A 12,875-nucleotide genomic window follows, 5' to 3' on the forward strand; every position below is an offset into this window, starting at 1 on the left:
TTTCAGACCACGCCGTGGCATCTGCACACTGTTTCCTAGCAGCCAATGCATTAGAATTAGCGTATCATGACCAGACAGGATGCCCAGAGGTCACTCCCATGGCCATCTTGGTTTTGGCGGGATTTGGCCGGCTTTACCACAGCTTGCTTTATCAGCAGGGTCTCTGTGACCTGTGTCTTGTGCTGACCTCCTCTGCCATCCTGTGACTTGGCATTGCCTCACCCACCTCCAGGGAAGGCAGCCCAGCCGGTCTCAGCCTCATCTTACCCAGCCCTTATTCAAGATGGCAAAGTTGCTCTGGTCCCAATGCCTCGGAAACATTTAGGGGATCGTTTTCTGAGCCCCAGCACTGTGATGTTAGCAACGGAGCAATGCTCCCATCTTCACGTAACCAGAGACACAGGGGATCACATGGCTAGGGAAGCTCACCCCGGGGGAATCGCAACCTGAGCTGAGATTTTCTGAGATGCCCCTTCCCGTTGTCCAAAAGGCATATGTGAATTGCTTGCAGGAGGAGCAGTGACGCCCTCATTGAACCCCTCCAGGGACTCCGTTCTGCCTCCAGCCGCTGTCTCATCAGGCAGCCGTGGGTAGCAGAAAGCCGCACGCCACAATCTGACATTGGGCCTGTAAAAATAAAGGTTCTCTTCAAAGACTTTCCTCTCCACCTAATTAGGAATACATAGGAACTTCTCTGAGAAGCAAAATGTATTCAAAGACCTGCGCTAACATCGTAACTATCTGCTAGCCGTAATAAAGAAATCCATGTACTTTATGTTCTGAGCTCCCACAATGTAGCCTAAATATCTGCCCTGGCATGCTTATACTGGTCCAAGCAAGCATGAGGTCAGAGCTTGTTCCTCTTCCTTATTTGGGTCTGTTTTTACTTTTCCCACCATTCCACAAGTGACTTCCGCCTTCCTTTGTTCTCCTCTGCCTTTGCCTCTTTTAAAAAGTTCTAAGTTGCTGGCTGAGCGGCACAAATACAGAATGGGAGGGCCCGTTCCAGTCCATGGAAACGGGACACAGCGTAGGGTGGACGTGTCAGGTTATAAATGACCCTGTCTCCTTTGTTCGGTGTACTCTCTGTCTCCTTTGTTCGGTGTACTCTCACGGTCAAACTGCTATCGAGTGTACCCTTCCTGCAGAAAGTATAAAAATGGCCTTGCTGAGGAAATTAACTTTATGTTCAAGTGCTATTTATTTATGGCACCAGGGAACAAGCATTTCAAACAGGCCTGTGGTCTATCCGATTTTATTTTCTGCTGGAAAACAAACCTCAGGTCTACTGCCTTAGAAACAAATAAGGGCAGGTCAGCAAAGGGTGACAAGGGATTCCTTAGCCATGGAGACTTTGCAAAATAATGAACAATCGAAACATAACTTTTGGGGGGTTGGGGTGGGGTAGGAGGGGATTGCAAAATGCCGACTACCTAATAAAGAGACTGGAAGAATTGGCCAGGTGTGGTGGCTCACACTTGTCATCCCAGCACTCTGGGATGCTGAGGTGGGTGGATCACCTGAGGTCACAAGTTCGAGACCAGCCTGGCCAACATGCTGAAACCCCATCTCTACTGAAAATACAAAAATTAGCCGGGTGTGGGGGTGGGTGCCTGTCATCCCAGCTACTCTGGAGGCTGAGGCAGGAGAATCGCTTGAACCCGGGAAGTGGAGGTTGCAGTGAGCTGAGACTGTGCCACTGCACTCCAGCCTGGGTGACAAGAGGAAAACTCTGTCCCAAAAAAATAAAAAAAACTTTAAAAATAATAAAAAATAAAGAAAGAAAGAAATTTAAGGGACTGGAAGAATTAAGACAAGGAAATTGCGTAGTTCAGAGCTCAAGTCCCCTCTTTGATCCAAGATAAACTGCAAATCCCCAATTACCGTCCAGATACCTTTTTAAGGCAAAGTTCTCCAATCTCCTCACCCCGGGGGAAGAGGAGAGTCCAGGAAACAGGAAGTTATTAAGTGCAGAGAAGCAAAGACTGGCTTTCCTGCTGGCATGAGCGTCTTTTAAATATCACCTACAAGCATTTGGCTCTGGATCTCCAGGATCTGATTGATGGGTAAGAGGTATGGTTACTTGAAAAAGCAGAAAATGCATCATCCAAAGGCAGATTTTTCCAAAGTAAATGGAGGGGTTGGTTCTGTAATTACGGTTTTACACAGTAGCGTGCGTGGAGAAGAGACGACTAAGATTGTTTAAAAATATGGTGTGGGGGCAGGGGGAAAGTCCATACATTTCTCTACAGGAGGTGAAGAAATAAATCGAAGACAGGCATGGAGGTTCAGGAGAGAGTCCCAGGGTGGGGGTTAGGGATGAAGACATAGCCACACCAGAAATGGGAAAGCATGAAAGCAGACACACAGGAACACACATCCATTAAGCTTTGTAAATGAAACCCTGAGGACTGACAAAAATCGTTGGCATTAGGCCGGGCGTGGCGGCTGACTGCATGTCATCTGAGCACTTAGGGAGACTAAGGCAGGCAGGTCCCTTGACTGCAGGAGTTCGAGACCAGCCTGGGCAGTAGAGTAAGACCTTAACGCTACAAAAAATACAAAAGAGTAGCTGGGTGTGGTAAAGCACACCTGTGATCCCAGCTAGTCGCGAGGCTGAGGTGTGAGAAAACCATCTGAGCCTGGGAGGCGGACGTGGCCGTCAGCCGAGATGGCGCCACTGCACTCCAGCCTGGGCGAGACAGGGAGACTCTTTCCAAAACAAAACAAAACAAAAATCATTTCAACGAGCTTTCTTGTTCAGTAAGAAACTGAAGAAAAACCACTTGCTGCTAAATCTGGATCTTAAAAAAGGGTATTTGAGTTCTCCATTTCTCGCTGATTGTATAAAGCATTACTCTCTTCTTGTTATTAAAAATCGTGAAGACTGAACATACTTTGAGTGTTTGTAAGACCGGGCGCGGTGGCTCAGGCCTGTAATCCCAGCAGTTTGGGAGGCTGAGGCGGACAGATCACGAGGTCAGGAGATCGAGACCATCCTGGCTAACAAGGTGAAACCCCGTCTCTACTAAGAATACAAAAAATTAGCTGGGCGTGGTGGCGGGCGTGAACCTGGGAGGTGAACATTGCAGTGAGTCGAGATCGCACCACTGCACTCCAGCCTGGGTGACAGAGCAAGACTCTGTCTCAAAAAAAAAAAAAAAAAAAAAAAAAAGGAGCCCTTTGTAAGTTATTGTGATGGATACTGTAGGATGTACACGTGTCATGTCTCAGTGCCCCACCAGCCAGTCTCGGTAGGCGGTGTCCTTTCATACGGATCAACAGGCAGTTTTTGCACTGATTATTTATCCACTTTCAGAAGTACTTGTGTAGAAGCAAAGATGATGGAGGTTTTTTTTTTTTTTTTACTGTTGACTTCCTATGCATTGCAACATACTTCAGTTGCAGGACATCCATGCATAATGCAATGGCCAATGCAATTACAGACACTCAATCGACTGCTCATAACCTAGTTGACTGGAGCTATTTTTCCACTGCTCATTAAACCTGATAATAATCACTGTTTTAATGAGCAAGTACGGGTGGCATCCAACACACCTGTAAGTATTGTAACAGTCCTTCATGTCTAAATTGAACTTTCCCTTTGACAGTACAAACAACTCCATTACACTCTTTCTAGGATATCTAATATTCTTCATAACTATCACCTACATTTAATATTCTTGATAACGAGTCGCCCACCAGGAACTCAGAAAATACTGTGAACAAAGAGAGGTCTTTTTTTTTTTTTTTGAGACGGAGTCTCGCTCTGTCGCCAGGCTGGAGAGCAGTGGTGCAATCTCGGCTCACTGCAAGCTCTGTCTCCCGGGTTCAAGGGATTCTCCTGCCTCAGTCTCCTGAGTGGCTGGGACTACAGGTGTACACAACCATGCTCAGCTAGTTTTTGTATTTTTAGTAGAGACAGGGTTTCACCATGTTGGCCTGGTTTGTCTTGATCTCCTGACTTCGTGATCTGCCCCTCTCCGCGTCCCAAAGGGCTGGGATATGAGATGGAGTCTTGCTCTGTCGCCCAGGCTGGAGTGCAATAGCATGATCTTGGTTCACTGCAACTTCCGCCTCCCGGCTTCAAGCCATTCTCCTGCTTCAGCCTCCCAAGTAGCTGAGATTACAGGCATGTGCCACCACGCCTGGCTAATTTTTGTAATTTTAGTAGAGACGGGGTTTTGCCATGTTGACCAGGCTGGTCTCGAACTCCTGACCTCAGGTGATCCACCCGCCTCGGCGTCCCAAAGTGCTTTCCATTGAAATTTATCTCACCACGAGGATGATTCAGTACAGCCAAGTTGAGGAGACAGGCTCTCTCATGTGTAAAAACTCTCTTGGATTTTTGGAATACATTACAATGTTGTGATTTATTCCTTTACAAGAACGCTAATTTTCCAAGCCAGTAAATCAATCTTGGCAATTAACACTAATTACTGGCAATAATTATATCAGGCGAAAGCCAAGAATCACATCTTTCATACAAAAAAAAAAACAAAGCGGTTTATTTTAAATTCAAGTGGTTCTCACATTTTAGCACGCATCAGAATTCCCCAAAGACCGTCTGCTCGCCAACCCCTGCTCTCCAAAATTTGGGCTTAGCAGATCTGGAGGATGGTCTGAGAATGTGAGCATTCTTTTCTTTTTTCTTTTGAGATAGAGTCTTGCTTCGTAGCCCAGACTGGAGTGCAGTGGCATGATCTCGGCTCACTGCAACCTCCGCCTTTTGAGTCCTGGTTGAAGCCATTCTCCTGCCTCAGCTTCCTGAGTAGCTGGGATTACAGGCAGGAACCACCACGCCTGGCTAATTTTTGTAATTTTAGTAGAGACGGGGTTTCACCATGTTGGCCAGGCTGGTCTCAAACTCCCGACCTCAGGTGATCCACCCGCCTCAGCCTCCCAAAGTGCTGGGATGACAGGTGGGAGCCACCGTGCCCGGCCTAAGCATCTGCATTTCAAACAAGATCCCTGCTGATACTGATTTTTCTGGTCTAGGAAAGAGTCATGTAAAAGCCCACTTTTCAACTGTGTCATCCCTTTTGGTAAACATTAAACAAAAAGAATTAAAGGAAGCCTTGTTGGCCAGGCACAGTGGCTCACAGCTGTAATCCCAGCACTTTGGGAGGCTGAGGCAGGTGGATCACTTGAGGTCAGGAGTTCAAGACCAGCCTGGCCAACATGGTGAAACTCCGTCTGTACTGAAAATACAAAAAAACAAGTTAGCCTGGTGTGGCGGCGCATACCTATAATCCCAACTACTGGGGAGGCTGAGGCAGGAGAATTGCTTGAAACCGGGAGGTGGAGGTTGCAGTCAGCTGAGATCCTGCTACTGCACTCCAGTCTGTGCAACAAAATACTAAAATTAGCCAGGCATGGTGGCACATGCCTAACATCTCAGCTTCTTGGGAGGCTGAAGCAGGAGAATTGCTTGAACCCGGGAGGCGGACGTTGCAGTGGGCCAAGATCATGCCACTGCACTCCAGTCCAGCCTGGGTGACAGAGCAAGACTCCGTCTCAAAAAAAAAAAAAAAAAAAAAAAAAAACAAGAACAAAAACAAACAAAAAACAGTTAAAGGCTTGTTATTTGGTCTCCTAGAGGACGACTGCAATAAAGAAAGTAGTTATCCCTAGTTTCATGACAATTATCTGTCTCTGGAACCATCAAGATGTTGTGTGATACTGTCAACATTTTTGGTTTAGAAAATAAAAGCCTCTGGCTGGGCGCGGTGGCTCATACCTGTCATCCCAGCACTTTGGGAGGCGGAGGCAGGTGGAGCACTTGAGGTCAGGAGTTCAAGACCAGTCTAGGCAACACAGCAAAACTCCATCTCTTTGCTAAAAATACAAAAATTAGCCCGGTATGGTGGCGGACGCCTGTTATCGCAGCTACTCGGGTGGCTGAGGCAAGAAAATCACTTAAACCCGGGAGGCGGAGGTTGCAGTGAGCTGAGATGGTGCCACTGAACTCCAGTCTGGGCGATGGGTGTCTGTCCTCATCCCCTCTTCTTATGAGATGTCTTAGTCCATGTCAGGCTGCTATCACAGAAGACCACAGACTGGGTGCATTGTACACCTCAGCTGATCAGCCTGCCTCAGCCTCCCAAAGTGCTGGGATTATAGGTGTGAGCCATCACACCTGGCCAGCAACCCTTTCATTGTATCAGACACCCTGTCTCAAAAAATATATATGGAAGTATGTATGCACACATTACACATCCTCTTTTGCATCCTTTTACACTTGGTTATATTTATCTATCTTTCAACATATTCCTATATAAAAGAAAAAAATAGCAAAATATCAATGAATAGTTCTAGATCCTTGAGGAATCGCCACACTGTCTTCCACAATGGTTGAACTAGATGACACTCCCACCAACAGTGTAAAAGTGTTCCTATTTCTCCATATCGTCTCCAACACCTGTTGTTTCCTGACCTTTTTTTTTTTTTTTTGAGACAGGGCCTCGCTCTGTCGCCCAGGCTGGAGTGCAGTGGCCGGATCTCAGCTCACTGCAAGCTCCGCCTCCCGGGTTCACGCCATTCTCCTGCCTCAGCCTCCCGAGTAGCTGGGACTACAGGTGCAGCCACCTCGCCCGGCCAATTTTTTGTATTTTTAGTAGAGACGGGGTTTCACCATGTTAGCCAGGATGGTCTCCATCTCCTGACCTCATGATCCGCCCGCCGCAGCCTCCCAAAGTGCTGGGATGACAGGCGTGAGCCGCTGCGCCCGGCCTGTTTCCTGACTTTTTAATGATGGCCATTGTAACTGGCGTGAGATGGCATCTCCTCGTGGTTTTGATGTGCATTTCTCTAAACACCAGTGATGAGGGGCATTTTCATATATCTGTTGGCTGCATAAATGTCTTCTTTTGAGAAGTGTCTGTTCATATCCTTTGCCCACTTTTGGATGGGGTTGTACATTCTACTATAAAGACACATGTACACATATGTGTACTGTGGCACTATTCACAGTAGGAAAGACTTGGCGTGCCCAGTCCTGCACACATTTTACACGCTAAGATGTAAAGGGAGAAAACCCATGAAAGTAAGGAAGTGAAGGAACCCCCTTGCTCCCGAGACATCTTACGCCATTAGTCACGGCAGCGGTCCTAAAATCCCAATGCTTTCGTATGGCTGGCCCTAGCGTGGCTCAGAGAACGCATGTGGCTGGTTCTGGTGTGGCTCAGAGAATCCACGTGGCAGCTCCTGGTGTGGCTCAGAGAACCCTCGTCACTGGTCCTACTGTGGCTAAGAGAAACCATGTGGCTGGTCCTAATGTCGCTGAGGGAACTCTCGTGGCTGGTCCTAGTGTGACTCCCAGAAATCATATGGCTGGTCCTAGTGTGGCTCAGAGAACCCTTGTGGCTGGTGCTAATGTGGCTCAGAGAACTCTCGTGGCTGGTCCTAGTGTGACTCAGAGAACCCTTGTGGCTGGTCCTAGTGTGGCTCTGAGAATCCACGTGGCTGGTACTAGTGTGGCTCAGAGAACCCTCATGGCTGGTCCTAGTGTGGCTCAGAGAACCCTTGTGGCTGGTCCTAGTGTGGCTCAGAGAATCCTTGTGGCTGGTCCTAGTGTGGCTCAGAGAACCCTTATGGCGGGTCCTAATGTGGCTTAGAGAATCCATGTGGCTGGTCTGAAAGTGGCTTAGAGAGCTCACATGGCTGGTCCTAGTGTGGCTCAGAGAACCCACTTGTCTGGTTCTAATGTGGCTTAGAGAACCCACGTGGCTAGTCCTAGTGTGACTCAGAGAACCCACGTGTCTGGTCTTAATGTGGCTTAGAGAATCCATGTGGCTGGTCCAAGGGTGGCTCAGAGTTCACATGGCTGGTCCTACTGTGGCTCCGAGAACCCACGTGGCTGGTCCTGGTGTGGCTGCGAGAGTTCATGTGGCTGCCCTTAGTATGACTCAGAAAATCCATGTGTCTGGCCCTACTGTGGCTCATACAATACATGTGGCTGGTCCTAATGTAGCTGAGAGAATCCATTTGGCTGCCCTTAGTGTGATTCAGAGAATCCACGTGGCTGGCCCTAGTGTGGCTCAGAATTCACGTGGCTGGTTCTAGTGTGGCTCAGGAAATCCACGGTGGCTGGTTCTAGTGTGGCTCAGAGAATTCATGTGGCTGACCCTAGTGTGGCTCAGAGAATCCACACCAATGTTCCTCACAGAACTCGGTGAAACCAAAACATCTGCAGGGCCGCACTGGCTCTGGAGGCTCTAGGGAAGGATCCTTGCTATCAATCACAAATATCTGCCATCAATCACAAATATATTGGCTCTTGAGCACTGGGCACCTGATTGTATTCCGTAACTCCAGCCTGTACCCTGACAAACGTCAACTCAATTTGGGGCTTGTTACTTCTTGAACATGAAGCCACCACCTTCTACGACATGAGCAAGGTGATTGGTTCAATGCATCTATCCAAAGCCATTGACAGCCTGTCACTACGCACAATGGATAAGCACGTCAAAAAATAAAACGTGCTTCGGCCACGTGGTCTCGCTGAATGTTAAGTCGGCACACATAATCACTTATTAACTAGGGCGGGGTCTTCTCAAGTTGAAGCCACTTGCCACACTGCATGGCCAGCAATGACTGACTTCAGTGTTTGAAATTCACGGCACGTAGCAGGGTTTCTATCACAGGGGCGTCCTCATGGATGCAGAAAGAATCATTGCTCTTTCTACTCATTGCTCTTTCTACATGTGGCCTCACCCACCATGTATTTTACTTTATTTTGTTTTATTTGAGACGGAGTCTCTCGCTCTGTCACCAGGCTGGAGTGCAGTGGCACGATCTTGGCTCACTGCAACCTCCACCTCCCAGGTTCATGCGATTCTCCTGCCTCAGCCTCCCAAGTAGCTGGGAGGCTAATTTTGTATTTTCTTAAGTGAAGGCAGGGTTTCACCGTGTTATCCAGGCTGGTCTTGACCTCCTGACCGCAGGTGATCCTCCCGCCTCGGCCTCCCAAAGTGCTGGGATTACAAGCGTGAGAGCCACTGCGCCTGGCCGGAGATGGAGTCTTTAAAGAGGTGATTCAGGTAAAATGAGGTCATAGGGTGGGCCCTGATCCAATAGGACTGAGGTCCTTATAAGAAGAGGAGATGAGGACACAGACACACACAGAGGGACAACCAAGGGATGACACAGGGCGATGATGATATCTGCAAGCCCAGGAGAGAGGCCTCAGGAGGAACCAGCCCTGCCCACACCTGGATCTCAGACGTCCAGCCTCCAGGACTGTGGGAGAATCCATGTCTGTTGTTGATAACCCCCCGGTCTATGGTGTTCTGTGACAGCAGCCTGAAATAGACTAAGACATCTCATAGGAAGAGGAGGTGAGACACAGACACACACAGAGGGATGACCCTGTGAGGACACAGGGAGAAGACGGCGTCGACAAGCCCAGGAGAGAGACCTTAGGAGGAACCAGCCCTGCCCATACACTCATCTCAGACATCCAGCCTCCAGGACTGTGGGAGAATCAATGTCTGTTGTTTATAAGTCACCCAGTCTGTGGTATTCTGTGATCGCAGCCGAGATGGACTAAGACATCTCATAAGAGGAGGAGATGAGGACACAGACACACACAGAGGGACGAGCCTGTGAGGACACAGGGAGAAGATGGCGTCTCCAAGCCCAGGAGAGAGGCCTCAGGAGGGACCAGCCCTGCCCACACCTGGATCTCAGACCTCCAGCCTCCAGGACTATGGGAGAATCAATGTATGTTGTTTACAATCCATCCAGTCTATGGTATTCTGTGATCGCAGCCTGAGATGGACTAAGATGCCTCATAAGGAGAGGAGATGAGGACACAGACACACACAGAGGGACGAGCCTGTGAGGACACAGGGAGAAGAAGATGGTGTCCACGACCCAAGGAGAGAGGCCTCAGGAGGAGTCAGCCCCACCCACACCTCGATGTGGGGCCTCCAGCCTCCAGAACTGTGGGAGAATCAATGTCTGCTGTTTAAGCCACTGGGTCCGTGGTATTTTATTACGGCGGCCCCAGCAAAGCAATGTTCTCTCCTTCAAGAGGTCAGTCCGAAGGTACGAATTATGAAAAAGGGGCGTATTTGGAAAGAGTCAGTGCCATCAACCATGAAGTTTCCAGAAAGCTCAGAGGCGGCATCTGTTAACACGGTCACTGTCCTCTGCAGACTAATCAAGCAGAAGTGAAATGTGGCTCAGGTGAATGCCTGTCATCAATATTCATTTTACATCATCAAACTGCTGAAGCGAAAGAGGAGAACAGGAAAAGAAAAGCAGTGTGGGTTGAATTGTACGTCTCAAAAAAACTAGGGGGAACTGGCTGGGCGCGGTGGCTCACGCCTGTCATCCCAGCACTTTGGGAGGCCGAGGTGGGAGGATCACGAGGTCAGGAGATGGAGACCATCCTGGCCAACATGGTGAACCCCCGTCCCTACTAAAAATACAAAAATTAGCCGGGCGTGGTGGCACGTCTCTGTAGTCCCAGCTACTCGGGAGGCTGAGGCAGGAGAATCCCTTGAACCCAGGAGGTGGAGGTTGCAGTGAGCCGAGATCACACCACTGCATTCCAGCCTGGGTGACAGAGCAAGACCCTGTCTCAAAAAACTAAACTAAACTAAAATAAATAAATACACAAAAAATGTTAGAGCCAGCTCTGAGCTGGCTCTGGGTCTCAAGGCCTTTGAGTCTGAAGTTCCTTGATCTGCTTTGCAATCTGTATTACTTTCCTGGCACATTGTCTAAACAAATGAGCACAGACTGGATGGTTCAAAGTCACAGAAATTCCTCCAGTGAATGGATGACTTCTGGAGACCAGAAGTCTGAAATTCAGGAGGGGACAGGGTCGTGCTCTCTCTGGACGATCTTCTAGGGGAGGATCCTTCCTGCCTCTCCCAGCTCCCGGGGACTCCAGGTGTCTCTGGGCTTGTGGCCACATCACTCCAGTCTCTGCCTCTGTCTCCACTTGGCCTTCTCCTCTGTGTCTGCATCTCCTCTTCTGTGTCTTACAAGGGCACCTGTCATTGCATTTAGGGCCCTTCTTATATGTAGAATGGCGTCAGAATAGTTAACATTATGTGTTAACTTGACTGGATCATGGGGCGCCTAGATGTTTGATTGAATGTTACTCTAGGGTATCTGTGAGGGTGGAGGGGACGGTCCTTCCTGCCTCTCCCAGTCCCTGGGGGCTCCAGACATCCCTGGCTGTGTGGCCGCATCACTCCGGTCTCTGCCTCCATCTCCATGTGGCCTTCTCTGTATCTCTGTCTCCAAATTTTCTACTTCTTTTTTTTGAGACAGAGTTTCACTCTTGTTGCCCAGGCTGGAATGCAATGGCATGGTCCCAGCTCCACCTCCTGGGTTCAAGCAGTTCTCCTGCCTCAGCCTCCCGAGTAGCTGGGATTACAGGCGCACACCACCACGCCCAGCTAATTTTTTGTATTTTTTAGTAGAGACGGGGTTTCATCCTATTGGTCAGGCTGATCTCGAACTCCTGACCTCAGGTGATCCGCCCACCTTGGCCTCCCAAAGTGCTGGGATGACAGGCGTGAGCCACTGCACCCGGCCATTTTCTACTTCTTGTAAGGCCACCCATCATATTGGATTAAGGTCCATCCTAATGATCTCATGTTCACTTAATTCCATCTACAAAGACCCTATTTCTAAATTAGGTCCCAGTTATAGGTGTGTGGTGTTAGGATGTGGACATAACTCTTCAGATAAGAGTTAATGGCGGTCAGGTGAGGTGGCTCATGCCCGTAATCCCAGCATTTGGGCGGCCAAGGCAGGCAGATCACTTGAGGTCAGGAGTTTGATTCCAGCCTGGCCAACATGGTGAAGCCCCGTTTCTACTAAAAATACAGAAATCAGCTGGGTGTGGTGGTGCGTGCCTGTGATCCCAGCTACTCAGGAGGCTGAGGTGGGAGAATCATTGGAACCTGGGAGGTGGAGGCTGCAGTGAGCCGAGATCGCACCACTGCACTCCAGCCTGGGCAAGAGAGTGAGACTTGTCTCTTTCCAAAAATAAAATAAAATAAGAGTGAATGGCCTATGAGCAATACCATCACAGTTTTTCTTTAATATGCAGGTGTTTTTATAGGAATGAAAACTCTCTTGTTAATTGCACTTGGTGATATATGCTTCCTCAGCTTTCTTAGGTGATAATGAGACTCAATTCTTATTAACTCTGCATGAATCTGCTTTGGAGCATCTAAATTGTTTAGGAAGTAGCTGTCATTTCTGTTGGGTGGGGTTGTTCTGGATGTGATCTGCTTATCTTCATTATGTAAAATACAGATCATGGCCGGGCATGGTGGCTCACGCCTGTAATCCACACACTTTGGGAGGCCGACACGGGAGGCTCCTGAGGTCAGGAGTTCGAGACCAGCCGGGCCAACATGGCAAAATCCTGTCTCTACTACAAGTACAAAAATTAACCAGACGTGGTGGTGCGTGCCTGTGGTCCCAACTACTTTGGAGGCTGAGACAGGACAATCACTTGAACCCAGGAGGCGGAGGTTGCAGTGAGCCGAGATGACACCGCTGCACTCCAGCCTGAGAGACAGAGTGAGACTCCATCTCAAAAAAAAATGAATAAATAAAACAGAGATTGCTTTGATAAACAATATCAACCCCAAAGTGTGCTCTCAGAATAACAGACAGGCGGCCCTCCACCAGTGCTGTACGAGGAAGGGGTGCTCCTGTGTGTCTTTGGTGAGCAGCAATACCTGCCAAGGAGGTCCCATTTCCCAGGTTCTCCATCCCATGCCTTGCCTTGCTCAGTGAGTCACGTCTGCAGCAAGTGCTGCTGGCTGGGCCAAGACTCCTCGTTCCCTCCTCCCTTCTGCCAGGCCCTCCTGTACAGCAGGCACCACACACATATGTGG

At 48.9% G+C, this 12,875-nt stretch overlaps 1 protein-coding gene across 2 annotated transcripts in view; it reads right to left on the reverse strand.

The window, feature by feature from the left end:
- DHRSX (dehydrogenase/reductase X-linked) overlaps window positions 1-12,875 on the reverse strand; it is a 293,745-nt gene that overhangs the window by 23,429 nt on the left and 257,441 nt on the right. Inside the window, exon 6 of one of the 2 annotated variants that reach the window (XM_030926232.1) lies at window positions 430-627. The exons of the other annotated variant lie outside the window; for it this stretch is intronic. Within the exon in view, the coding sequence (XP_030782092.1) occupies window positions 430-627 (198 nt within the window). The remainder of the gene's footprint in view (window positions 1-429; window positions 628-12,875) is intronic. 2 annotated transcript variants of the gene reach the window in all.

The sequence above is a fragment of the Rhinopithecus roxellana genome, chromosome 22 (assembly GCF_007565055.1).
Source record: "Rhinopithecus roxellana isolate Shanxi Qingling chromosome 22, ASM756505v1, whole genome shotgun sequence".
Taxonomy (NCBI): Eukaryota; Metazoa; Chordata; class Mammalia; order Primates; family Cercopithecidae; genus Rhinopithecus; species Rhinopithecus roxellana.